Source organism: Platichthys flesus, chromosome 8 (assembly GCF_949316205.1).
Source record: "Platichthys flesus chromosome 8, fPlaFle2.1, whole genome shotgun sequence".
NCBI lineage: Eukaryota > Metazoa > Chordata > Actinopteri > Pleuronectiformes > Pleuronectidae > Platichthys > Platichthys flesus.
In genome coordinates, this window is record NC_084952.1 from 12,250,243 (window position 1) to 12,276,362 (window position 26,120).

The window sequence follows — 26,120 nt, forward strand, 5'->3', positions numbered from 1 at the left end:
CAGTATTCCAACACAGGTTAAGCCAACCTAGATGACATGCAAAGACAATTAGGGCAGTTAAACTTGAGAAACCGAAGAAAGAAGAAAAAGGCACAAACACAAACAGTGTGCGAAGGCCAGCAAGGATTCAGAAAAAAGCTCAGCTACTGAGGAAGGCTGTTGCGCGATTTCAAGATCTTAATATGAGCAACCTACCACCTGCAGAGTTGCTCAAGGGCTAGCAGCTGAGGGCGAATCATTTCAATCCATTGATCAAAAAGCAACCTGAATCTCATTGTTCAAACTGCATGTTGGTTGAGATGATTCCTGTGTTGTCTCAGGTAGACCGCATTCTTCCTTCAGACTGTTCTGCAAGCTCAAACAAAAGGTTTACTAGAAACACCCCCTATGCCCTGCAAGGTAATCATAGAATTTACCATTGACATCCTTGCCCATAAACTTTACTGCAGACAATGTCAGAATCAATGAAGGTCCATCAGATCTTCCACTTATGGACTTATCAGAAATGTGAATAACTTGAGCGACCTTACGTGATGCTTGATGCGCAAGGGAACTTACACTAACAATGAGTTTGGAGTTCCTGGTGATCTTGAGTATTCGAAAGCTCACAGGACACAGCACACTGAAAAATGCAAATTACAGTAATCCAAATTACAACTGTCTTCAGAGGGACAACTGTTTGACAGATTACAATTCAAAGTGGAAACCTTTTTCCAGAAGAAGCTTTTAAATACCACAGACCTGAACGTGAAGGATTCCTCCTTTATCAACCGTAGGTGTAGACTTGAATGTAGATTTTGGAACAGCGGCCCATATAACTTAATCTGCAAGATTCAAGAATACACAGTCCCCTCCCAACCCAACACAGCAACTTGTAGCCTGTACAGAATTACAATGATTCTAGTAAAGAGACTTGTTACCGCACTCCCTGGGAAAACAGAACGTCTTGCTACATCTGGAGACTAGTTCTGAAGCTGTTATCCTGCGATAGTGTCCATCTTGTTGGGTGCACCTGGACGTTTCCTATTCAAGGCCTTTTTTGCCCGTAACATGGAGCTGTAAATTCTAGGGAGAGACTGATTTAAGATCAAATTTAATCTAGATTAAATCCTTAATGTTGCAACATCTAAAGTTACCAACAACCATGTCATTCTCATAATGAGGCACTTGAATAAAAATGCCTTTAAAAACTTGGACTTCTGAGATTGGGATTAAGGGCCTCTGGCTCTAGCTCCATAGCTGTGAGACAAATAGGCTCAAAACACCATTTACTGATTGTGTCCAATTTGATTTGAGGTAATACATATAATACATTCTTGGACTAAATAAACTAAAATGTTGGAGGTTACATGTAAACTTGCTGTTAAATTGGTTGGCTGATGATATTGGCCGATATGAGCCGTTCACACAAATATGTATCTGTTTATATATTTTCAGATATAAAAATCTTTATACCACTGAGTAAACAAAGAAAAAAATCTATTTGTGTTTTCTTATCTTTCATTTAGTTTTATGGTAAACATTAAGCCCCAATTATTTATTTATATGATCGTTTGACAACCAGAATCGGGATTACTGTTGTGTTCTTTTCTAATATAAGCCACTGCCAGTTTTTAGAAATCTGAAAAATTTTTAGCATCCATGCATTAATTATCTTAGTTTCATATTATTTGAAAATATATAAATTTAGCAAAAAATCTAACAAATTTTAAATGCATACGAGTTAGCTGTAAGGTTAATTTTCATCAGCTGTCACTTTGCCAGATGATATTAGGCATCCTGCAGATGATTTTTTCTTATCTGTCATTAAGTTTTATTGTAAAATATCAAGCCCCAATTATTTCTTTATATGATCGTTTGACAACTAGATTCCGGGATTACTGTTGTGCTCTTTTCTAATATATGCCACTGCCAGATTTTACAAATCTGAACAATGTTAGCATCCATTATTATTGTTCTAATTTTATATATTTGAAAAAAGGTACATTTAGCGACATTCATACAAATTTTAAATGCATACGAGTTAGCTGTCAGTAAAGCTAAATGACTGAGACTGTTACGGAGATACCTCTACCCAATATACGAACCTCTGCCTTGCTTTAACGTTTGAAGCTAGAATACTTGTGCGCCCTGTCCCGCCCTGTCCCACTCTCTCATAACTGGCTGGCTTGTTCAAGATCTGCTGCTACAGTAATGGTTCCTCTGTGCTGACCCTCTGACCTGTGCCTCTGGCTCCCTCTGATGTACACATAGCCAACAGCTGCTTCATTCAGAGGAAAATCCTTTGGGTTCGAAATAAAAGGAAAATCCTTTGAATGAAAAATGAGTGTATTCTATACAGCATAGGTAATTATGAGCCTTGTAATGGATCAAATTTAATCTACATAAAATCCTTAATGTTGCAACATGCAAAGTTACCAAAAACAACTTCATTCTAATAATGAGGCCGTTGAATAAAAATGCCCCCCTCCCCCTTTACCCAATAACTATAATGGAAAATCATTTTAAAAAAAAAATGACTGTATTCTATACAGCATAGGTAATGATTAGGTATGTACAGGATAGTTACACACACATGTACATTCCATGCATTAACTCACTGCTGGGTTAAGAGGTAGATGTAACTGATGTACCAATGAGGCTCTGTTGCTGTAGCATTGAAGGGTTGTGGTATTCACACATTCGGCTGCACAAGAGACCATCCAATCTCACTCCAATGCTGAAACTTCTCTAAAAGTAATTGAAAGCTAAATGAATAAGAGTTTTACAGAGATACCTCTACCCATCATAGTAGACTTGTGCGCCCTGTCCCACCCTCTGATCACTGGCTGGCTTGTCTAGATCTGCTGCTACAGTGATGGTCCCTCTTTGCTGATCCTCTGACCTGTGCCTCTAGCTCCCTCTGATGTACACATCGCTAAAGGAAAATCCTTTGAATGAAAAATTAGTGTATTCTATACAGCATAGGTAATTATGAGCATTGTAAAGGATCAAATTTAATCTACATAAAATCCTTAATGTTGCAACGTGCAAAGTTACCAAAAACCACGTCATTCTAATAATGAGGCAGTTGAATAAAAATGCCCTTTAAAAAACTTGATGCTGAGATTGAGATTAAGGGCCTCTGGCTCTAGCTCCATAGCTGAGAAACAAATGGGCTCAAAACCCCAATTACTGATTGTGTCCAATTTGATTAGAGGTAATAAATTTCATAAAATGTTTGGACTTAATAAACTAATGTTGCTACTGTACCAGTTAATTCCCCAACAAAAGGTCTATTGCCAAAAGGGTTCCATAGAACTAATAATCCAAACTCGTACAAATGTCTGAAGGCCCCTCAATCCAACATAACAATGTTATTATGATGACCCCCAAGTTATCACTGATGCACAAATGTTTTTTTGGTGGCACTTTGATTCTCAAAGCTGTCATGTTGCCAAAAGTCAGACTAATCACATCATTGATTTATGGCTATACTGACAAAAAGAAAAGAAAAAAATAAGTGAACAGAAGGTATTTATTTACTCTTTTATTCACAGCTGTCATTGTGCAATGTAAGACATCTGCCATCATGTGCAGTTAACTGATTTAAAAAAGCACTTTTAGATACGGTAAAATCTGTCATCTTTGATTCACACTGTGAAATGCAAACAAGTAGTAAATAATGTGAAAAACTCTAAAACATTTTTGAAATTTTTCTCAACCATGGCAGCTTGGAGGACACCAGGAGCACTGTGGCAGACTGTGTGCCAGGTTTTTGTCAGTTTAAAGATGGTCCTGACACGGAGCTGGAGGAGGATGGCTCTGTTGCTGCGTGAAATGTTGAACAGCAGAGCAGATAGTTCAGGTGCAGGAAGACATCATAGATCAGCTGCTGACATTGATGAAGAGGTGCCCAACATCTGGCTGTACCTCTCTTAGGAGGCGTCTCCGTTGATCAGCTTATTCAAGTATCTTGTAAAAAACATTCTAGAAATAAAAGTTTAACAATCCTGATCCTTTCTCTGCTTGGTCACATCATTAATCCAGCTATGAGGATAATATAAGGAAACCTATGAAGAGTATAGAGGATCTAGAATTTTACATCACAACAGTATCTTCGGTACCAATATTTCCATAGACATGACAAAACCTGAATTATTGCCTTGCAGTATCAGTTAACATACATTTCCTTTAAGTTTAATATGAGGACACATTCATATTTGTATCAAATTTGATGTCCAGAGGTTGAATCAGACTTTTTTACTTTAGATAGCATCAACATATCAAGCCTCATCAATTAAATGTATTTGTCCTTCTGTATTGAATCTTTAGTTTGACCTTTTACTAAAACCAGATGGACTCTGGAGATCTCTTGTTATTATTGTAATAATCATTATCATCACTATTATTATTATTCACCTTGTTATTAGAGCAAGGTGATAAAAGGACAGATTTGAAAATGGTACAGATCTTCTCCAACTCTCCAACATAAAAAAGCATATTTCACAAAACAGTACATTTAATTATATTCAAAAGTGGCAGGTCTTTTGACTGATCTGGACCAGACTCAACCGATTGGACGTCTGACAAACTTTGGCCTCGTCCACGAGAGAAGCTAAATCATCAAACAGGTTTCAGAACCATATCACATCGCAATCAAACACACTCCCACCATCACCCAGAGGGCCCACGTTGACGCCTGTCAGTCTGGAAACGCCTCCAAGGTCATTCCAAAAAGCTGTGGGGCGCCATTGAACCTCGGCCAACTGTGAACGAAAGGAGAAACTGTGCGAGACAGCGGTGAATCTTTCCAGAAGTGGTCATCCTGCCAAAACCTCCCTGAGCACGTGAAAGTATAAGCATGAAAATCATAAAAAACGACCCGATTTGACCTTGACGTGATTTGAACACGCAGCCTTCTGATCTGGAGTCAGACACGCTACCATTGCGCCACAAGGTCAGTAAAAATCTACAGTAATGTTAATTTAGAGGGATTCAACATTGAACCAATGAATTCTTCAAAAGGCAGATATTTTCATATTTGATGGAGAGCGTTGTCTAACACGTCACCCTAAATTTCAACACTGGACTGGTGGCATCCTGGAACATATCACTGGACACATTGAATACGACAATATCTTGACGTGATATGAGCATGCAGCCTTCTGATCTGGAGTCATGTGCACTACAGTTGTGCCACAAGGTCTGTGTTTTTGGAAGTTGTAATGCTTTTTTAGACAGATTCAGTACAAGTGCCATCTGTAAATCAGTATTTCGAAAGTGTTCTTTGCAGAAAATTATTTAAAAATGATTGATGTTAAAAAACATTTCAGGTAAGGAACACAGGACACATTGACTGCAAAAGACGCGATTTGACCATGACGTGATTTGAACACGCAGCCTTGTGATCTGGAGTCAGCTGATGCTGTGGATGAACACATGCATTTGATAGCACAGCTGACCTTGACGTGATTTGAACACGCAGCCTTCTGATCTGGAGTCAGACGCACTACCATTGCGCCACAAGGTCATTAAAAATCTACAGTAATGTTAATTTAGAGGGATTCAACATTGAACCAATGAATTCTTCAAAAGGCGGATATTTTCATATTTGATGGAGAGCGTTCTCTAACATGTCACACAAAAATTTGACAGTGAACTCGTGGAAAATAACTGGACGCATTGAAGGCAACACTATCTTGACGTGATTTGAACACGCAGCCTTCTGATCTGGAGTCAGTTGAACTACAGTTGTGTCACAAGGTCTGTGTTTTTGGAAGTTGTAATGCTATTTAAGACAGATTCAGTTCAAGTGCAAAGGATATCTATAAATCTGTATTTCTTAAGTGTACTTTGCAGAAAAATTATTTAAAAATGATTGATTTTAAAATAAATTTCATGTAAGGAACACAGGACACATTGACTGCAATAAACCCGATTTGACCTTGACGTAATTTGAACACACAGCCTTCTGATGTGGAGTCAGACTCGCTACCATTGTGCCAAAAGGTCTCTAACAACCGAAAGTGAGGTTAATTTAGAGCGAATCAATACAAATGCAAAGATCGTCAAGGAAAGAGGGTTAAAAGCTGAACCTATGAGTTTTCAGACATTAAATGATTCAGTTATGTGGAGAGCGCTCTCTAACACATCACACTAAGAATATGGGGATGACTGTGATATCCTGGAAAAGAACATGCCATCTCACGCCTAGACTACTATATAACCCTCCTGGCAGGTCTACCTGCTACTGTCATCCGACCTTTGCAGCTCATCCAGAAGGCAGAAGCTCGACTGGTTTTTAACCAACCTAAATTCATTCATACTACTCTGCTCCTCCTTCAGTGGTTGCCCGCATCTGGTGCAAAACATTAGTACTTGCGTACTTTGCTGTGAATGGATCAGGTCCAGTCAACATCCAGGACATGGTCAAACGTAACACCCCAGCACGTTCACTCCGATCTGCTTCGGCCAATCGGCTCGTTGCTCCTTCAGTGCAAGCTAAACACTCATCAAAATCACGACTGTTTGCTGTCCTGGCTCCTAAATGATGGAATGAGCTCCCCATCGACATCCGGGCATCAGAAAGTTTACACATCTTCCGCTGAAAACGAAAAACATACCTCTTCTGACTTATACCTTGAATTCAAGCCTTCTGATCTGGAGTCAGACACGCTGCCATTGCACCACAAGGTGTAACGTTGGATATTGTCATGTTTCTTTAAATGTATGCAATAAATGTGCAAAGGCCTTAACTTAAGCAGTTACCAAAACAGAGTGAACATATTACTTGCACAGATAATTTCCCCCGATCGTGTACTGGTTGTGAGAACTCTTATTAACATGTCTGCAGATTTTGCAGCAGAGTTTTGGTGAGGAAAACATCATCTAGCGAGTTCTAAGTTAACAAACTTTAAAGAACACAGGGGACAGTATTTATAACCCATCCATTCGAAATCTGAAAGGCACAATGGCCTTTAGCCGAAAAGCAAACCATCCAAAGCAGGAATATGCAGTTTAGATCCAAAAAGCAAATCACTGCTTAGAGGCCGGAAATATTTAAATGTATGTGTTTTATTTGTTAATGTTTGTCAATCTTTGTTTTCTGTTAACTTTATGCATTTACCTTTCAGAGGCTCCGACTTTGAGCTCGTGTTCATTATTCTGTTTTCCATTTTGCTTTCGAAATGTTTTTTTTGAAAGTGAAACAGTGTTACTGTTTGACGCAGACAGGACTCGGACTGTCAAGCTTCTGATCTGGAGTCAGACTCGTCACCACCAGGTACACAAATACATCAGTGCAGAGAGGTTCACGTCTAAGCCCACTGTGGGGCGGCGAGAGTTCTTTTGTGTTCATGGGGATGAACACGGATACATGACATATTAAAGGAAAAAAACAATTAACGGTCCTCACGGTGTCGGGCCTAGACAAGCTTTCAGAATAGCTCCATTGATTGTACAGACCTTTGAGACACCACTGAGGGGATGAAACAACATTCTGTGAATATTGCATTACATTTAATGAATAGGCTCGTCTGACACTTTAACCCAAAATAAAATAGTGTATATTGTTTGTGTCGCAGTTTGATGACACGTACCTTATATCTAGCTTCACTTTTATCTTTAATCCTATGTAGAGTTTGAGCTGTTAAAAGGGCTATACAAATAAAATAATTAACTTGGTTTTATGGCAAAGTATATGTATTTACAAATTAACTGTAGGCCGTATGACTATCACTGAAGGCCCAACCAAGTGAGGTCAAGGTTCCTTAGTAACTAATTGCAAGACATATCGTGCCGGACTCACCCAAAGGGGTTCAAGTTAGCTCTGATCTTCTGACTGCACTTACGATTCACAGCTTTTGGGTTTGACTCTTTAATGTGATCATGTGCTGTATGGCTCTAGAACACCAGTGCACCAGGACTAAAATGTTTGTATCTGAGGCACTGAGTTCAACCCTAATTGGATTGTAGAATTAAACAGTGCAGTGAGATGTGCTACAAGTGTGTTTTTAAATTCAAAGCAATTGGATATGTAAGATATTCATCTTCCACTCTTGTAAAATTAAAAAGGCCAATATTATACACCTTTCTGGGATTTAATTTGGAGGTATTGGTACCCCTAGGATGATATATCATTTTAAAAAAAAATCTGCTCCATGTGTATTTCAATGTCCTCTCTGGACAGAGTAGGCCATGAAACCATGGCTTCAAGTAGAGCTGTCATTTCTGACTTGTTGCCCCCCCACCTCACCTGCAGTTGGAGCTTTTCCACACTATAGAATCCTAGCCCATAAGTTGACAGGAATAGTTCTAGTGGTTTTCTGATGACACCAGACTGGTCTTTTACGGCAATGTAAGCTTCACAATACATGTCAGTGTTTGCCACCATTTCATTCAAAATGTACTGTAAACAAATAAAAACACATGTTAACAGTCAACATGTTGACAGAAGGGGGTTGGGGATAAAGAGCATGTGGGAAAGCAGTTTAATAGTTGGGAAACTTGCGGATTTTCACATGTACATTAAGGGCAGAGGAGGCCGCATGTTAAACCAATCTTTTCCCCATGTTTGATTCGTCACCAGCATTTCATTATGCTGCCACCTGGAACAAGTCCTTTACAGGTCAATAAAAATGCATGAAACTTAAGATTTGAAAGGTCTTTTATTGAATTTTGAAACATCTTGTGGAGGGATCCACCTCTTAACGAATCTGAAAGACAAGGTCAACATTAGCACATGTACAAAAATAAAATGCACGATTTTGCCAGATTGTGTCAATTTACCTTGACGTTGTAAGATTGGCTCCCATAACCACCTGCATGGCGAATTGGTTGCCTTGCTGGTCTACCTGAATAAATGGGTCGCTTTGGAGCCTGTGGAACCTCAGGAGTTTTAGCCATGGGAGAGTTGATTGGCTGTGAGGAAGGGGATTCTCTCACATAGTGAACCTCTTTGTATTTGTTGGATCCTTGGTCTGAACTGCCGCTGAAGTAACTGACTGTGCCTGTTGGATATTGGCCAGTCAGGAACCTGTAGTCGTAGTAAGGATAAGCGATCCAGCGTCCATCTGGGAGAGGTGGGCTGGTGTAGCCTTCAAGAGATTCATCCAGAGGCGTGTGATCATACTCTGGTCCATAATAAGGTGGCGGCAGGGGGCCTTCTTCCACAGTCTCGTAGTCATAATCGCCAGTCTCAAGGGACCTTTCGAATTGGGACAGCTCCCCTGCCTGGTACACCGGTGGAGAGGTTTCCTCATCTTCGACGATAGGAGGTGCAATGAGCCATTTGCTCTCTGTGGAAAAATTAAATGTGCAAGGTCAAATGAGGTGCAGCAGAGTAAAAATCTTAAGTCACAAAAGTAACCAAGCCCTTCATTCAAAATCCTGCCAAGGGACTAAAATCAACCTGATATGGTGAAGTCATTGCACCTCAACCCAGGATTAGCTTATGCACAAGGTGCGTGCAGAGATAAATTCAGATGCTCCAATGAGTCTGGACAAAATAATTTGTACTTGACGATTGCAACTTCAATCACTGAGCACCTGTCAGGGCACTTCTCTACAGGATTCTATTGAACAATTGTTAACAAAAAAACACAAGGTACTAGCACCAAGAGCTATAGTGTAGATACTAAAAATATTTTCTAAAGCATTCGATATTCTACCTTCTGAGCCAGATTGAAATCCAGCTCCTGACTGTGCTGGGCCTGCAGGATCCTCCTTCGCTCTCTGGCTCCTGGGCTGAAAAGGTCTGGTAGAAGAACCAGAGCCAGCAGATGTAGACAGCTCAGGATAAGCACCCTCAGGCATGACTCCAGCTGAATACTGGCTGGAAGGCATTCCCTGACTAGCGCCTGATCTTGGATACATAGAACTGGATGCACCGGGATTAAAGCCTGAACACAAGAGACATTATTCAAACGTGAATTTAACGGGAGCATGCAAATGTTTTAACCATACTGAGATTACCTCTCTTGACAGGGCCACAGCACATGTCCACAATCAGCAGAGCCCAGAGGGAAGCCCTGAAATTATTTAATCAAACATGAGAACACAAGTTTCTTAAAAGACATATTGCCTGTGACACAAGAACGGCAGCTTACCCAAAGAAGAACCGTGCAGTCGTCATGTTGAAGGATCACACTGAACATGCAGACGGAGGTGCGGGTTTATAAATGCTGCCATTCAATCCCAGTTTAACAATGGACAGCTGCTGGTGATTGACAGGTCAGACCTCAGCACATTGACTGAACGAGGATCAGGTGCAACAAGGTTGGTGGCCTCTCTTCATTACCTCAGTGTTTATGTTGAATGAAAAAATAAATCTTTTATGTCTGATTATTATAACTGTCAGTGTGTAGAAACTTTGGTTTCAGTTAAAATACCTTGATAAAATTATGCTTCCACAGGAAGTCCTCTCCTGAAATTAGCCATCCATTCACAGATTTTTTAGATCATGTTCCCATCAGCTGATCTTATTTATATGTCAATTCATTCATATTTTAGCCATTTCAATTTTTTGGAGTACCTTTTTAAATGTACTTACTTTAATATTTTTGGATTATTTTTCTTTTAATGCACTTTATTTTATTGATTTTAGTCATTTAAATACATCTTTGCCTTCTCAGGATTTTATGAAAAATAATATAATTTTTTGTGCATGAAAAGTGCTAAATACATAAAGTAATATTGTTTAATAGTTTCGTTGATAAGCATTGTTACAAAAAAACTTTTCAATACTCAAAATAACTATATTCCCGATTTCCAATCGGAAAACATTATTTTTTTTAATAAGTAGAGCTCAATGTTTGGAGATTCACAAGTAATTGGACATATTGAGTCAAGAAAATCATTTAATTTCTGTATGGGAAATTCACTGTAGTCAATGACTGAACCAATGACACATTCAGGTGCTTCTCTTGTACACGGTGACGCTCTCCCTGGCCTTTTCGTTTACTCTGCAACAAGTGTGATGCAGCTCATCGGGAGTGTGAGGAATATATTCCACTTCTTAAACCTGATATGATCTTTGGATGTTTTGTTTGTTTGTCTAAGACAGGGGTTCTCAAACTTTTGCAAGCTGGGCCCCCCCAAAGCTGGTTAGATCAGGAACAAAACAGTATTAAATTTATGATTTCAAACGCTGCTGTAGTATTTCATTTTCTGTCTTGTTTAAAAAAATAACTTTTCAAGTTAATGTAGTTTTTATAAAATGGTCACACGATGGCGCCATCATACAAAAACTTAGTGACGGTCCTCTAATCAAACACTGCAGTCAATGTCTTTGTTTCCAGGCTCTGTCCCTTAACTTCCTCTCTGTCACTGGTGAGACAGGTTATTGTGATGAAGAGACACAGACTGTGATATGCTCCATTCTCCACTATATGATTAGAAATATTTACCATTTAATGCCTCCATTCCTTTTTATCCATGAGTGGATCAAGAGTAATATATTTCTGCTTGTGGATTTTTTTCATATATTCATTCACATATAACATAATCATGAAGTAAATTAGCTGCAGATTGATTCACGTATCATTCTGTGAGACTGACAGTCTCTTGTAGTTCGTGGAGCTGAATGAAAAATAACACAAGAGCAGATTTTCGCATATTAAAATTTCTTTTGAACCTAGTTTTGTTGCCCAAATCAGCTAAATAATTGAACAATAGAAATATATTGCAAAGATGTATTCAATCTAAAATCTATATTTTAAATCTAGTTTTAGATGATCAGCAATCTGTTTTATTTTGATGTCATATATTGATCATCAGCAATTTTGGCCATGCAAACCGTCTAAGAACAACAACTGTCCATGAACAAGTGACAAAAGAGAATCCGGAGAAGAGATGAAGGGAAGGATGGGCACTTGGACCTGGAGGAGTCAGGACGATGCTAAGAGCAGCAGCAGCAGCAGCAGCAGAGCAGAGCAGAGGCTGACTTGCATGTGTTTTTATCTGATGGCAAAACAGAAGTGTCTGGACCCACGCCCATCCTGTCAGCAGCGGGCGCAGCATGTGGGTCCTCCCCGCTGGCCTCCTGCATCTCCTGCATCTATGTGGATGGTGTGGACAATGGGGAAGCAGTAGGAGGACATAGCTCCACGTAAGTAAAGCTATACATCCTCCCACTGCAAGACACCAGACAGCCGCAGAGGGACAAGAGATCCCAGGCGTTTTTCTCTTTTCCTTGTTATCCAGTCTCTGAGTTATCTCACGACTCGTTTCATGTGTGTGCAGTGTGCAGTGTTTAGTGTGTAGTAAACAGAAAACAGAGCCTGACTTGTGCAGAAACGTCATCATAACACCATCGGTTAACTATGTCATGACTCTGTGTGTTGATTTTGCCTGGTCAAACACAAACAGTCTTAACCATGTTTGTTTTGCTGATCTCACCATTGTGCAACATTGCTATGCTCTGGTATGTAAGTAGACAAGAGCTGACTTGTTTGTAGTTTTACTGTTTGTATCCACAGATATATTTTCAAAAAGGCTACAGAGAGAGCAGGCAATAAAAATGATATCAATAAGTATAGCGATGGGAGCAGTTTAAATGAGGAGGAGAGGGGACACCTCATCACGCCAATGATGCTTAACGTGTTATTGACTCTGTCCTTGTGGTTTCAACTTTAGCATGTGAGTCAATAGTTGTTAGCATTAGTTTACTGGCTGCTGTGGGAGAAAAGTTTAAAACCACAACTTTCACTCAGAGGCAAATGTAGGTCTGTCAATCCTAATGTGAATTTATTATGATGGTTATCCACTGAATGAAAGTTTTTATCTTGATATAATTTTTTTGCCATACAGTCCAACCACAGCAATACGTCACAGCTAGCCCTGAAACTCCAGCAGTGTTTTGTGGACTCAAACACTTCCCCACCCTTCCATCAGCATAGTGGTGACTAGATAATGAGTGAATTATCATTTTGGGGTGGACTATTCCTGTCCATTGCTCACAACTGTGTCAAACTTTGTTAGAAGGTCCTCAAGACATTGATGGAAACTGTGAGTTTTTGTCGAACAGGGTGATAGTATCGCCGTGACACTCGCCGTGACACTCGCCGTGACACTCGAAATTGCTGTAACTTCAGTGTACTTTGTTCAATCTCCCTCAAACTACATGTGTGTAGTAACACCAAAATACTCACCTATGATCAGAATTCTGGCCTGAACAGCTCCATCTGTCAATATTAACTCAGGGACATAGCGCTCCCTACTGATTTGCTATGAAACAGTATGTTTTTTTTTAACTTTACTGCACATTGCCCAATCGTCCTAAAATTGCTTAGGCTTCATCAGAGCCCAAGCCTGACCAAATTAGTATGTGTGTTGTGAAAGTGCAACTTATTGGCAACAGGAAGGAAGCCTTGTTTTACAACTTTAAATAGATTTACATTAAATCTGTGGACCGTAATAGTTTGTGTTTGTTTGATTTGCTCTAGAGTTTACGAGTCAACGCTGAGTTTTAACTTCATTGTTGCAGAAGAAGCAGCGCCGCGTTTATCCAGGAACATAAATATGAATCCAAAAGGTTTTTAGAAAGTGAGTGATTAGAAAACATCAGAGGAGCAGAGTTACTTTTTGACTTGCGGATTAATGTTCCTCAGTGCAGTGGCGCTGCTAAGGGGGGGCCAGGTGGGGCCACCTTGATACAGTAAAGACTATAATGTAAAATCAGTGTGGAGAGCACTGACCACTGTCATAGACTTACTGTCGAAGTCAGATTTTTGAATTGTAAGGAAACGCTCATGCATGAAATAACAGGAAATGAATACGGGTCATAAAAAATAAATAAAAGCTGTGATGATCAAAATCCAGTTAATTGGGGAATACCTGAAATACTGGAATGGATGAAATTCATTCACTGCTAAGATATAGAAAAATATAAACTGTGTCACTTTTGACCAATGTTGGGTATCAAAGGGTTAACTCCACCCCAGCTTTATATAAAAGTCTTGGACTGTTGCAAAGGTAAACTATTTTTTACGATCTGGAGAGAAACAAGTGTTTTTCACCTGAACAGTGCCAACAGGTAAGCTTCGTTTTACAGCTTTAATTAGATCTACATTAAATTGTTCACCATGTGGTCTGCACTTGATGGCGTGGACTGTTATTGCACAATACTCATTCAAAAAAAACTCATTCCTAACAACATATCATAAAGAGGCTTGTCAGATGATCTCGTCATGTGGCATTTCATCTACATCCTGTACATTTTTAGAAAGAAGAAGTCGAGTATAAGGTGGAGAAACATGAGTCCCGTGCACATCTTATTATTATCAAGTTGCTGATTTCAGCACTTTCCCCTTTCGCACGACAGCAGCGTGTGTGTTCTGCTTATGCAAACAAAGAAACCCACACGCACACACTTGACCTGTAATAACATGAAACTCCTCCTAGCCCCGCCACTACACATGGCTAACCCATATCTAGAACTAAAGCTGCATGATTATTCGTATTAAAATCTCGATCTTGATTCACACCACAATGATTCTGCTTCCTTTTAATTGAGGACATCGACTGTATCAATACACTCACACTCCTGTTTTCTACCAAAGAATCCAAAGGAGAAATAGATTATAAAAATATGAATCTAGAAGTGATTACAACTCTAATCAAAAAGAGATTCTTATTTTTTCTTTTCCAGAGTTATGAAACCTAATCACAACCTAAACGAGAGCATGGATCTCTAAACAGGTAGAGTGAAAAAAATTATTCTTATAGACCCACAAAATCCCCAGAACTCCTGACTGTTTGACATCAGGCGGGGGATTAAATGATCAACTTGTTTGGGACGTGCATCACGAAAGCACAGTTCACTAGGTCATGATTCTTTGTTTAAAGGGCTGTCTGTGTCAAAATGTAGCTGTGAGGCCTAAGTCCATGCTCCAGAGCTAGAGTATATGAATGAGAGCAGATGAATACGAGGCACACTGCAAGAGGAAGGGGAGGAATGGTTGGTTAATAGAGGATCAGCAGATCATTTGCCTCAGGGCCCTCGGGCAGGCCACTCCTCGATACTGTAGGTGCTGAGCAGCACATATCTAAACATCCCACTCTTCCACGTCTATGATGTACGTTTCCATGTTGCTTGTTGTTAAAGGGTAAGTTAATTCTAATTAAAGAAAAATGTAACCCAGTTCAGTTCAAAATACCGTGGCTTTAATAGTTTCTATAGGTACAGAACAGGAAGTTGTATCAGTTTGTGGCTTCACTGAAAAGCTGTACAGATGAATTCATGTTATTTTCTATGATCATGGGATTTGTTGACGTTAGTGAACGAGGAAGTTTCTCAGATTCAGGACCTTTCGCCTCTTACTCACATGTGTAAATTTGCGGTAGCGGTGTCGTGTTTTTTTATATTGGTTTCAGGAAGTGCACTCTCTTCTTTGGAAGTCACATGGCGTGAGGTTTTGAAGAGGGCTGTGTCTTATGATGCGGTGATGATGGTGGTTAAATTTACATTTTAGATCCCATGAGCAGAGTCGGACTCTCTGCAGTGATTTGAATCTCGGCCCACCAGCAACATCTGGATCCCAATGACACAAGAAGCCAACATCAGATTAAACAGAGCTGGGCCTGCACATGCAGATTATGAGATGGCAGGGGCTCTGATTGCTCATCTGCCATAGCAACAGTTGCATAGCAACATCCTTCTAATGACAGGGGTAATGGAAGCAGCCAAACAGGAAAGACCCGAATGCAAATAATAATATATTAGTGTTACGTCACTGCATCAGGCCGTTCTGATGCAGTGACGTAACACTAATATAAGAATTATACGATAGTTTGATTCCAAGTGTCCTTTTGTAAGACACTGGACCCACAGCTGGCTCCTGGCAGCTATGAATGATATGCATCACTGACTAAATAAAAGTGGCCCAGTTTACATCCCAGTGCTGAAAAACAGGTAAACTGGACTTGGTGGAGTTTCTTGAAGCCGTTTCACCTCTCATCCAGGAGGCTTCTTCAGTTCTAATTGACTGCGGGGAGGTATTCAACTGGTTGGGCCTGTGGGAGTCGTTGAGGTTACCTGAGAGCCTGGACCCACCTGCTACTGGTTTCATTGAGTCGTTGACTCACCAGCCCTGTCAGTCATGTGTCCTAGAAGTCATGAGGAACTAGCATAATCCCTGTCTTTCTGCCTGCTGGCAAGTGATAACGTCGACCATGGATGCTTTGTGAACGCCGGGGAATGTGGGAGTGATCATTTTTTGCGGGCCCTGGAGAAGAGGTGTTTTCTAGAGAAGGAGAATAGGGGGGGGGGGGGTGGTACATTGTGAGGGAGGGAACTGGCTAGGGAGAGGAGGGAGAAGAGCTAGACCATATATATTCGGAAAGTGGAGTAAGAGCATTTGGTGTGTTTTGTGAGAGCACATCTTTTTTCTACTCTTCCCATTCATTTCTTTTCCTGAGCTGCGGAGAATATCAATATCAGTGAGTTGCGGAGAATATTAACAACTGTGACATTTTCTTTTGCTGGATATTTGCTCTTTGTGGCTTCACAAAATGATGTATTTGTTATAGATTAGCACTTGCATATCGTAACAGCTCCTGTATTATTAGATGAATATTTTATGTCCGACCAGTTTCTGAGTAAATACAACTTTTTTCGCTGCTGTTTATATGTAAATTCCTATGACTCATTTTTTTTCCTCTCTTTGGGGAGTGCTGACCCTGCAGGATGTTTGTTTCCAGATGTTTTCAGTTTTTGCTCCAGTCTCACTTGTGCAACGTTTTCTGTGCTTTTTGACATGTCTTGCAAGTCAATGTTTTTACCATGAACATTAAGATAATGCTTTAAAGGTGAATCCTTTTTTAATTCTTTTCACATTGACTTCAATTTCTCTCTTTTTCTGCCAGGTGCAGTGTCTGTGTGTGGATCTGGGTCTTTGTGCAGCTAATTTCAATGCAGGTGAAAATATAAATTGTCTCTATTATCCCCCTGCATTTCTGTGTTTGTGAGTGAGTGAGTGAGTGTGTGTGGTACCATGCCGGGTTTTGAGATTGGCTTGTCAATGCGTCGCGGCCTCACCTTTGCCACGGGCCTGGTGGAGTGTCTGTGTTTTGCCGGAGCTGTGTTCGGATGGGCTTCGCTTGTATTCGTCTTGAAGACAGAGGGATACTTCAGCGATCTGTGCGTCAACACCACCGGAGTCAATGGAACACAGGTCTTAGGTCAGTATGATGTCCTCACATTCAGAGGTTTGAATTCTGTGCACTGTAAACATTCCGATTGTTGTAAAATGTAAAAGGTTTAACATTGATGTCTAAAATTAATTGCGACTTTAAAAATGTTTGAAGAATGATGATTTTTTTTTTTAAGGAAAAATCTCTGACATGTGTCTTTGTGTGCGCGTGTGTGTGTGTTTGTGTGTGTGTGTGTGTGTGTGTGTGTGTTTGTGTGTGTGTCTGCAGATTGCAGTGGACAGGATGAGCAGTTCTCACTTGTCTTCACCATCGCTTCCTTCATGAACAATTTCCTGACATTGACCAGCGGTTTTCTCTTTGACCGTTTTGGCACGACAGTGGCCCGGCTCTTTGGAATGTGAGTGCAACACCTTCACACACACTACATGAGAGTGAATGAGACAAACAATTACCTATGTGTTTTCTCAACTCAGAGTTACTCTGTAAGGACAGGCAGGTTGATGGACAATGACTTGGAAAGAGGAACAACATGAGCTTTCATTAATGGGATTATTATTGTCGTGGAAATTTCTACAATCCCACTTTAACAACGTGGAAACAAGACTCAAATCTCTTACAGTATTGTAACTTAATGAGCATGGTGCATACGACAAAGGTTAGTTTGTAATATGCACACCGATGGGAAGCAGTTCTTTGTCTTTATACATTTGGCTCATCCCTCCCACTCTTGTTGGGTTGTTACAAAGTCAAAGGTTGGGATCTTCTGATGAAATCTAAACAACAATGCCTTAGTTAAAGCATCAGGCCAAGATTCATTCAGAAGTACAGGATACAGCATGATCGAGGTAACATTGTATGATCGATCAAAGGGGAAATAAACATGATCATATTTAGGTAAAATGTTATATTTCCCTTACATTTAAACATACTGTAGATGCAGCGAGAAAAAGTCTTTCCATGCTTGGTTCATCTGCATGTGCACTAACAAGATGTCTGATCGTTTAATGCAACAAGAATCTACATCAGATAATAACACATCCTTCCCACAACTTGAACTGAAGTAAGATTTGATTCTTAGAGCAGAAAAAACAATCAACAATGAGTCAAAACCTTCTCGGTTAGCAATAACCAGACACTGGAGGACTTGTTCAAAGATTGCTTTTTACTTTGTAAGTCAAGCCTTCATTTCAAACCTCTGCAGCACCGTGTGTTTTACATTTCGTTCTCGGAAGGCGCCACGAGAACTGCCATCCATTCCACTTATGAAGCCACATTCTGATTCATTGGATCTAGATTCTTCTTGAGATCTGCACCAAACACCCACACTCATAAATATGAGTGCCTTCAACATGCCTGATTTCATCAAGATGAATTATTATCTGAGAAATCCACGATGTTGGAATAATGGCCTATTTGCAATTTCTCAGCAAAATTTTATGCCCCATGATAATTGGTTGTGTATTTGTTGTTTAATCCTGGTTACAAACTATTGTTTCTGCAATAACCTTGATTTGATTAACTTCCTTCGCAGAGGTAATGATTAAGGCATACCCGTCAGTGAAATGTAAATTATCAGGGTCAAGGATTTAGCTGTACTCACATGTTCACATTTGTTCATGTCCGAATTTAATCTCTCATGGAAAACATAGTAGTTACTTAATACTTTTCAAACCTAGAATTGACAGTGGCAGGCTTTTACACACCTAATACTGCATCATGTCACTTATGCATTCCAGAGATTCAAAACCAAATCATTAGAAAGAAAAGCACAACAAACTCTTTGTTTGCTTCACTTGTGTCAGTAACATCTTGAACTCTCCAGTTTCTTAACCAGAATGTCCATTATGATCATGATGCTGCAGCCTCTACCATCAACCTCACGTTTCTACCAAAACCAAACGTGTTTTCACTGACGATAGATGAGCCACTGCTCTCTCACAGCAGGACTACACTCAGTCTGCTGCTGGTGGATAAACTAACACCTCTGTGCAGAAGTGTTTCAGTCTATCTGTGGTGTTTCCCTCTGAGAAACTCACAAATCTGTTTACTTACTGTCGGGAGTCATGGAGAGAGCCGTGGAAATAGCGTTATATGTCTTTATATTGTGTTTGTGTGTGTGTGTGTGTGTCTGCGTGTGTGTGCTTGTAATTTTTACTTTGTAAGGACTATTTTGAGTAAAGACTAAATAATTCAAGGACACTTTGGCTGCTCCTCACATTTTCAAAAGACTTCAGAATTGACATGGAAACATGGGGACGTGAAAACAGACACCTCAGAATACCTTGAGGGATGTTCCCAGCAGACACATGCATGAATACAAAGCAAACATTTAAAAAGCCTGACGACTAAATGTTGAGGGTTTTATAAGAAAAGTTAAAACAACACAGCAGTGGTGTGCAATGAAACTCTAAAGAGCAGGAGAATGACTAAGAAACAGAAAAGGTCACAGGACCATTAATCATATAAAGATGGAGGAGTGTTCAAAACATGTTTTTTGGTCCAGATGTTTCTGTCCGTGGGACTGAGACTTCCTCCTTTGGCTCGGAGTTAATCTGTTTTTTAAGATAACACCGTTCACTACTGTGCTTATTGCCCCAGATATATCTAAACCCCAATAACAAACAGGCACTGAGAACATCCATATGTTTCCACTAAACGAGGGTGGAGGAAGTTAAGGAATGCAAATAGTCGGCGATGAGCCGAGGGTGGATCTTGGCTCACGACAGCCTGAGAGAAGGAAATTAAAAGAACAGAAGAACTTGGTGTGAACATGTTTGTGTTGTATTGAGTATTTTTATCGCTGACAGTGTTGATTTCTTTTTATCTTTAACACAATTTTTGATTTGCATATCAAATTCTCCATATTGAGATGCAAATTATCCATAGTATGAAGCATCCAAAATGGCAACAACATAAAAACGCTGGAATTTCTTTTTCCTCCACTAGATGTCTTTACTCCACGGGAACTATGATGGTGGCCTTCTCCACTTCAGGTGTAAAATAATTATTGGTCTGCTTCAGGCCCTTATTGTGTCAACAAACATTCAAAATTAAAACTGAAGTGTTAAAGCTATAATAGATGGGGATCCTCATTTTTCCCATTTTGTGTTTTTTTCGATCAGCTATGTCCAACCTGCTCTTCCCAGCTCTCACCCTCCTGGCAGTCGGTGGCATCATGTTTCTGATCACCAACATACAGGTACTTCACACACACATTCACAGGTTCATAAATAAAAATAATTTGTAATTTTATTTGATAAATGAAAGTTGACATTGGCTATATATATATTAGATTTGGTAATATGTGTTTCTTTGTGTCATTTCTTGATGCCCTCCATGTTTACTTTGGTGTTATCATGTAAAGGTTCTGTAAAAATAGACACATGATCAAGAACCACCAACTCAATCTCATCTCATTCAAAACAAAACTGGAGCCAACAAGCTTTGACCTCATGATCTTTGAGATCCTCATGTTCTCTGGATTAAAGTGTCTCGAGGAACAAAAAGACCAGAGGTTCTGTCCCCAGTGACATTTTTATGAGTATTATAAATAGTGCAGTAATATATGAGTGCAGGGCTTTTCTCAGACTCTGGGCTTATTTATTCATGGTGACGCAGCGACTCTGAGATCACATCGTCAAACTCGAGCAGGCAAAATAATGTCACGTGACATCAAATGACAAAAGATGGATGCAAAGAGAAAGCCTTAATCACACATAGAGAGAGACGCAAAATTCATCTGTCGTGATTGATGTGAATTTCCCTCCTGCAGGTTGGGAACTTGTTCGGCTCACATCGTTCCACCATCATCACGATCTATAACGGGGCCTTTGACTCGTCCTCAGCCCTGTTTTTTATCATCAAGGTGAGAAACATCCACACCCTGCTCGCATAGATAGAATCTAAATTTCACTTTCTAAAGATGATCTCTACCTGCGCTTGTTTTCTCCTGCAGTTGTTACATGAGGTCGGAGTCTCTCTCCGATCCGCCTTCCTCTTCCTGACGGCCTGCAGCATCATTCATGTGTTCAGGACTTTCTTCCTAATGCCCAGAAGATTCATTCCCTACCCTCTGCCTGATCACTACACCTACGGGTATGAGTCTGCAGCACCCCCTCACATGTGTGTCATGTGCTCATGTGTCATGTGTAAACATGGCTCATTATTTTGCGTTTCTATCGAAACAACAACTAAAAAAGGAAAATCACTGGAATATATATATTTGCCAAATCTACAACTGAATAAAAAGTAATTGTTGCAAATATTTAAAGGATTAATGATGATACAAGCACATTCACCTTGCTTACTTGGAGGGACTTAGATTCAAGATTTTCTGCTCTGCGTTCTCTGGAAAAAACTGTTTACTGTAAATTGTTTGAGAGAATGTGCTGCTTCTAGGACCCGTTTGTTTACACTTGCAACACTAACAAGGCAAAATCTGGGTGGAATAGAATTTCCTGTTTGAATTATAAATAAATTAAAATACTGAATGTTCTGGTCAATGATAAATACCTCCTTCATCCCTCCTCTCTGTGGAAATATCCGTCATATCCTGTAGTGTGATTATTGTGGTTTAGGGCTTAAACCCTCACATATTTGGTTAAAAACAAAAATTCCCACAGTCCCCTCAGTCTGTCTCTGACTCCACTGTGACCTTTGACCTCTGTCAGGATAACCTGTGGTAAATCAACCGCCCTGAGCTCCAAAGTTGCAGAGAATGGGGACACACAGTCGGAGACAGAGAACTTGCACAAGCCGCTCGACAAGGACGCCCCCGCGAAACAAGGTTTGCGTGTGTGACTGCAGGTCACTGTGGCTCTGATCTAAACATCCAGATGTGAAAGAGTAACTGTCTGTCCCATGTGACGTCCCCCTCCTCTGTCACAGAGAAGAGTTTCCGGGAGTGTCTGCTGTCCAGGTTCTTTGTGCTCCACCTGCTCTGGTTGTCGGTGATGCAGCTCAGACATTACCTGTTTATCGGAACCCTCAACCCCATGCTGGAGGGGCTGACAGATGGAGAGCCCTCGCTGGGTAAACGCACACACCGCACACAACACCTCCACCAGTTGGTCTGCACTTGAACACATAACTACACTGGATCCGCTCTTTGGTCAATGTCCAGGCCTTTCACCATCATCCATATGCCTCCATTACCTAACCATTGATTCTTTGTTGCAAGCACCAGCTGACATAGGGTGAAAGGTCACGATATGAATACATCTTATTGGATTAGCAGTTGTTTTTTCTTGTGCCAAAATATTTCTTTAAACTGTTAGTGTAAAGATATTGTTTGGATTCTGGTTGGCAATTTTATAGAGTAATAACTTGTATTTAAATCCCTTTGAGACGGGCTTAGTTTAGCTTTAGGTTACAATGAAACACTGGCGAGCTTTACAGCATGAAATCACCATTATTACCTCTTTGTCATCCTCTTCAAACCTATTGCCTGTGTTTCTCTGCAGTGAGCAAGTACATCAATGCCTTCGCCCTCACCCAGCTGTGTGGAGTGCTCTGCGCCCCCTGGAACGGCCTCATCCTGGACAGACATAAGGGCAAACCTTGTGCTCTGGGTAATTATGACGAGTCCAGACACCCGAGCACATGACCGGCCCACACCAGAGTCTACATCATGTGTGTGCTCTTGACTTACCGAGATAACATGCTCTATACATTGTGCGTGTTTACAGGCGAGAGTGAACAGGAGGCCGACCTGCGGGCCACCGTGCTCTCTCTCTTCCTGACAGCGCTGCAGTGCGTGTTCTTCTCAGTTTGTGCCACCATCCCGTACCTGCCCCTGCAGTACCTCACCTTCATCCTGCAGGTGCTCAACCGCTCCTTCCTCTTCGGTGGAAACGCGGCCTTCATCAGTGTGGCGTGAGTATCAATGAACACCGTCACACACACACACACACACAAGTGGCTCTTTTGTGGTCCCACTTATGCAGTGTGATCCCAAGGCAGGAAGAACACAAAGACACATAGAGAGAGAGTTATTTTTACAAACATACATTTGCGCAGATAATCAGTCATAGAGTAGGACTGTTACACATGACTGCACAACAGAGAGCAGATTGTGGTTCATTAATAACAATCCCCTGATTACAAGGATGTTTGTGAGATGTATGTTGGTTGTTGTACCTCACTTTGTTACTTGAATTTAAAAGTGCTTTACAATAATATTATTGTATAAGATATATTATATTTGTAAAGCACTTTTCATAATATATATATTTTTTTATTATTACGTATTAATGTATTTGTCAACAGCTGAGTCCTCCAGAAGGGCATCTTTAACTGTATGATGGCATATTAACAGAAAATAAATCATAATAGAGTTGGGATGATATATATTAATATCACCTGCACACATGGAAACAACCCCAAACTACAAATACAATGAAATACACAAAGATCAACAACTGCGTCGAACACTAAAAGGTGTTTTAAGTCCAAATTTCCTCTGCATTATACAATCACATGATCTTGTTTCCAAACCTTATTGATGTTTGTACAATCCACAAAAGGTATCACAGGTACAGGAGTGTTTTTTTAATCATATAGACGTAGTCAACAGACCTCAAGAGTTTAGTGACCATAGGATAAAAAATAAATGGTCTCAGTTTTAAAGTCCTAACCAGGAGGGATTACTGACTTAAAATGATTTATAAACTGATTCTTAATGAGAAATTATGGTGTGTAGTAAATGATTTTAAAGGAATGATTTGATGCTTATAAGTTTGAGTTCCTCTTATTCTGTGTGTTGTTATGATCAATTTCTCTATGCCCCGTCACCACTTTGTGTTTGAAGCTTCCCGTCACGTCACTTTGGGAAGCTCTACGGTCTGGTCATGGCTCTGTCTGCAGTGTTTACCATACTGCAGTATCCCTGCGTTTCTCTGGTGAAGGGACCTCTGGGTGGAGACCCTTTATATGTGAGTACACGTGAGAAACTGTAAATCAAGGCCTTCAGCTTCACCCTCTCTGAAACGTGCCCTCATGTTTGCCTCTCCTCCAGCTGAACGTCGCCCTGACGCTGCTCAGCCTGCTGGCCTTCATCCATCCCCTCTCCGTCTGCCTGCACTGTCGAGGTCTGGCCTCGCTGCGAGCCGGGAGCCAAGCCGAGCCTGCTTCTTCTCAATGACTGTGAATTGAGACTAAACCTAAATTGTATTTTATATCTCCAGTGACACTGTTACCTCCTCAGTTTGTTTTTATGGCTGTGTTGCCACATGTGGGACATTAAGTCCTGCATTCATGAATGCTCTACAGATTGTAGCAAAATGTGGTCACAGTGTGCTCGCCAAACTCTAAAAGCGTGTTCACAGACGTATTGACTGTGGTTCCCAGCCTGGTCTGACTGGACATCTGTTTAAGTTACAAATAGTTCACACAGATGTGGTGCTAAATGCTCTTTTTTGTGTCTTATTTAATGCTAGCCACCTATCACATCCTGGTTATGGTGGCTGTAAAGTGCCAAACGATGACACCGTTTTTTGTAAAAAGATGAAAGAGACACATTGAGGAGATGAAATCACAAACACCAGACATGAAAATGTGAAGCCCCTCTGCTCGGGCAAAGGTGGCTATCTATTTACAAGTGGCATTAAATCACAAGATTGACCACACGGGTGCAGTTTAATTGTACCCATGATGCAACGAGAATGGATTGCGATCCAATTGGCCAAACTATACCTCCGGAGGTGTTCAGGGAAGCATTGTGACCACGTGGGGATTACAAGGCAGCACAGCTCTGCCCTCTGCTGGACTCTCAGTGGAGATGTTTTACACAGAAATGTGTTCTGTCATTCTCAGGTGTTTGGTGTTTGTGTAACACAGTAGCAGAATTTCTAACGTCAACTCCTACCTGCCAACTAATGTTGACAAGTAAAGAATTATGTGTTTCCGTTTTATATTTTCTTTTTTTTATTATTCCAATTGGTGGAAGAACTTTGCCTAAATGTAACATTAAATATGCAAATATGAGGATTGTGCTTATATTAATAATGCCTTTTGATATGAACTGAAGGGAAAGTAGTAAAGGGCATTATTCTATTTTGAGCTTTACTTTTGCCCAAATAAATGTTTCAGCTCTTCACCGTTGAGAGGAATTATGTTCCTGCAGGTGGTATAACAATGCAATTGAAATCTATTAAACTGAAATGAATGTACATGAAACATCTCTGGTAACTCTGTGTTTTACATTAAATGATATTAAAGGCTTTTTACCAGTTTTTGTTTAAAGGTTTTAAATCCTTTTTAACTGACAAGTTAAGTTAATGCTGCATAAGTAAAACTTTCTAAAATGTGAAATCAAGTATGATATATTTACTTAGGGTCTCAGGGTCCAGATAAAATACATTATTATTTCATAGCATAAAATACAAACAAAAGAAACAATAAGGATAGGCTTTATACATTAATGGCAAACAGTGAGATGCCATTGCCTCCACAGCTGGGATTGGTAGCGTATGTAGTATTGAGCCTAATATTAAATTAAACCAAGATGATTTTATTTCATTCATCTCAGTCATTGAGCCGGCAAATAAATTAATTTATTTAGGAGTATATATCCTGCCACCAAAAACATCTCACTCGCTACAAACTATTTAGCTCACTTGAGTAATATTCTCACAGCATCATTATGAGCAACTTCAAAATTTGACCACAAGTGGGCGGTATAGTGACATGCATGCTCTGAACAGTGACGCCTGTACACAGACTAAACCTGCACAAAAGAAATGTACAAACATCCTGCCTAATTCAGCCTCTCTCATTTGATGAGTAATAAATTGTCCTAGATATTTCACCTTATTACTGATATGGACATTACTTTTAAGATACATATTTTTAAACCTGCATTTACTTTCCATCTCCATACAGGCCTACATTGATTAGAACATGCTCAGATTGTTACAAAAAAAAAACAAGTTACCATCAAGTAATGTAGACATAAATTATGACAAATTAAAGATCCACACCACGTGTTT

General features: G+C 40.1%; 2 protein-coding genes and 2 non-coding genes across 6 annotated transcripts; 1 reads left to right on the top strand and 3 right to left on the bottom strand.

Moving 5' to 3' along the window:
- Positions 1–4,870: 4,870 nt before the first annotated feature.
- On the bottom strand, positions 4,871–4,942 carry trnaw-cca (transfer RNA tryptophan (anticodon CCA)). The gene has a single exon. It is a non-coding gene; the product is annotated as a tRNA-Trp (tRNA).
- Positions 4,943–5,440: 498 nt separating this feature from the next.
- trnaw-cca (transfer RNA tryptophan (anticodon CCA)) lies at positions 5,441–5,512 on the bottom strand. The gene has a single exon. It is a non-coding gene; the product is annotated as a tRNA-Trp (tRNA).
- A 3,117-nt stretch (positions 5,513–8,629) lies between these two features.
- Positions 8,630–10,170, bottom strand: LOC133958980 (uncharacterized). The gene is made up of 5 exons (XM_062394030.1): positions 10,089–10,170; positions 9,955–10,010; positions 9,651–9,881; positions 8,770–9,278; positions 8,630–8,696 (listed from the first exon to the last, which is right to left on the bottom strand). Exons 1-5 carry the CDS (start codon positions 10,112–10,114, stop codon positions 8,688–8,690), a joined length of 831 nt encoding a protein of 276 aa, XP_062250014.1. The 5' UTR covers positions 10,115–10,170; the 3' UTR covers positions 8,630–8,687.
- A 1,771-nt stretch (positions 10,171–11,941) lies between these two features.
- On the top strand, positions 11,942–25,363 carry slc43a3b (solute carrier family 43 member 3b). Of its 3 annotated transcripts, none has more exons than XM_062393270.1 (13): positions 11,942–12,088; positions 16,846–17,160; positions 17,401–17,530; positions 20,080–20,126; positions 20,256–20,332; positions 20,906–20,998; positions 21,089–21,228; positions 21,804–21,919; positions 22,021–22,164; positions 22,596–22,703; positions 22,821–23,007; positions 23,942–24,065; positions 24,149–25,363. In XM_062393270.1, exons 2-13 carry the CDS (start codon positions 16,974–16,976, stop codon positions 24,272–24,274), a joined length of 1,479 nt encoding a protein of 492 aa, XP_062249254.1. In that variant the 5' UTR covers positions 11,942–12,088; positions 16,846–16,973; the 3' UTR covers positions 24,275–25,363. The 3 variants fall into 3 exon arrangements, with proteins under 3 accessions (XP_062249254.1, XP_062249253.1, XP_062249255.1); XM_062393269.1 differs by lacking the exon at positions 11,942–12,088 and adding an exon at positions 14,890–15,086; XM_062393271.1 differs by lacking the exon at positions 11,942–12,088 and adding an exon at positions 16,293–16,419.
- Positions 25,364–26,120: the final 757 nt, after the last annotated feature.

Coding starts and splice junctions, on each gene's coding strand:
- LOC133958980 (XM_062394030.1), bottom strand. CDS start 10,114: ATGACGACTGCACGGTTCTTCTTTGG. Junction 10,011..10,088: donor ACTGCACGGTTCTTCTTTGG/GTAAGCTGCCGT, acceptor AAATAATTTCAG/GGCTTCCCTCTGGGCTCTGC. Junction 9,882..9,954: donor CTGTGGCCCTGTCAAGAGAG/GTAATCTCAGTA, acceptor TCTTGTGTTCAG/GCTTTAATCCCGGTGCATCC.
- slc43a3b (XM_062393270.1), top strand. CDS start 16,974: ATGCCGGGTTTTGAGATTGGCTTGTCAATGCGTCGCGGCCTCACCTTT. Junction 21,229..21,803: donor CCTGATCACTACACCTACGG/GTATGAGTCTGC, acceptor GACCTCTGTCAG/GATAACCTGTGGTAAATCAA. Junction 22,165..22,595: donor AGATGGAGAGCCCTCGCTGG/GTAAACGCACAC, acceptor GTTTCTCTGCAG/TGAGCAAGTACATCAATGCC.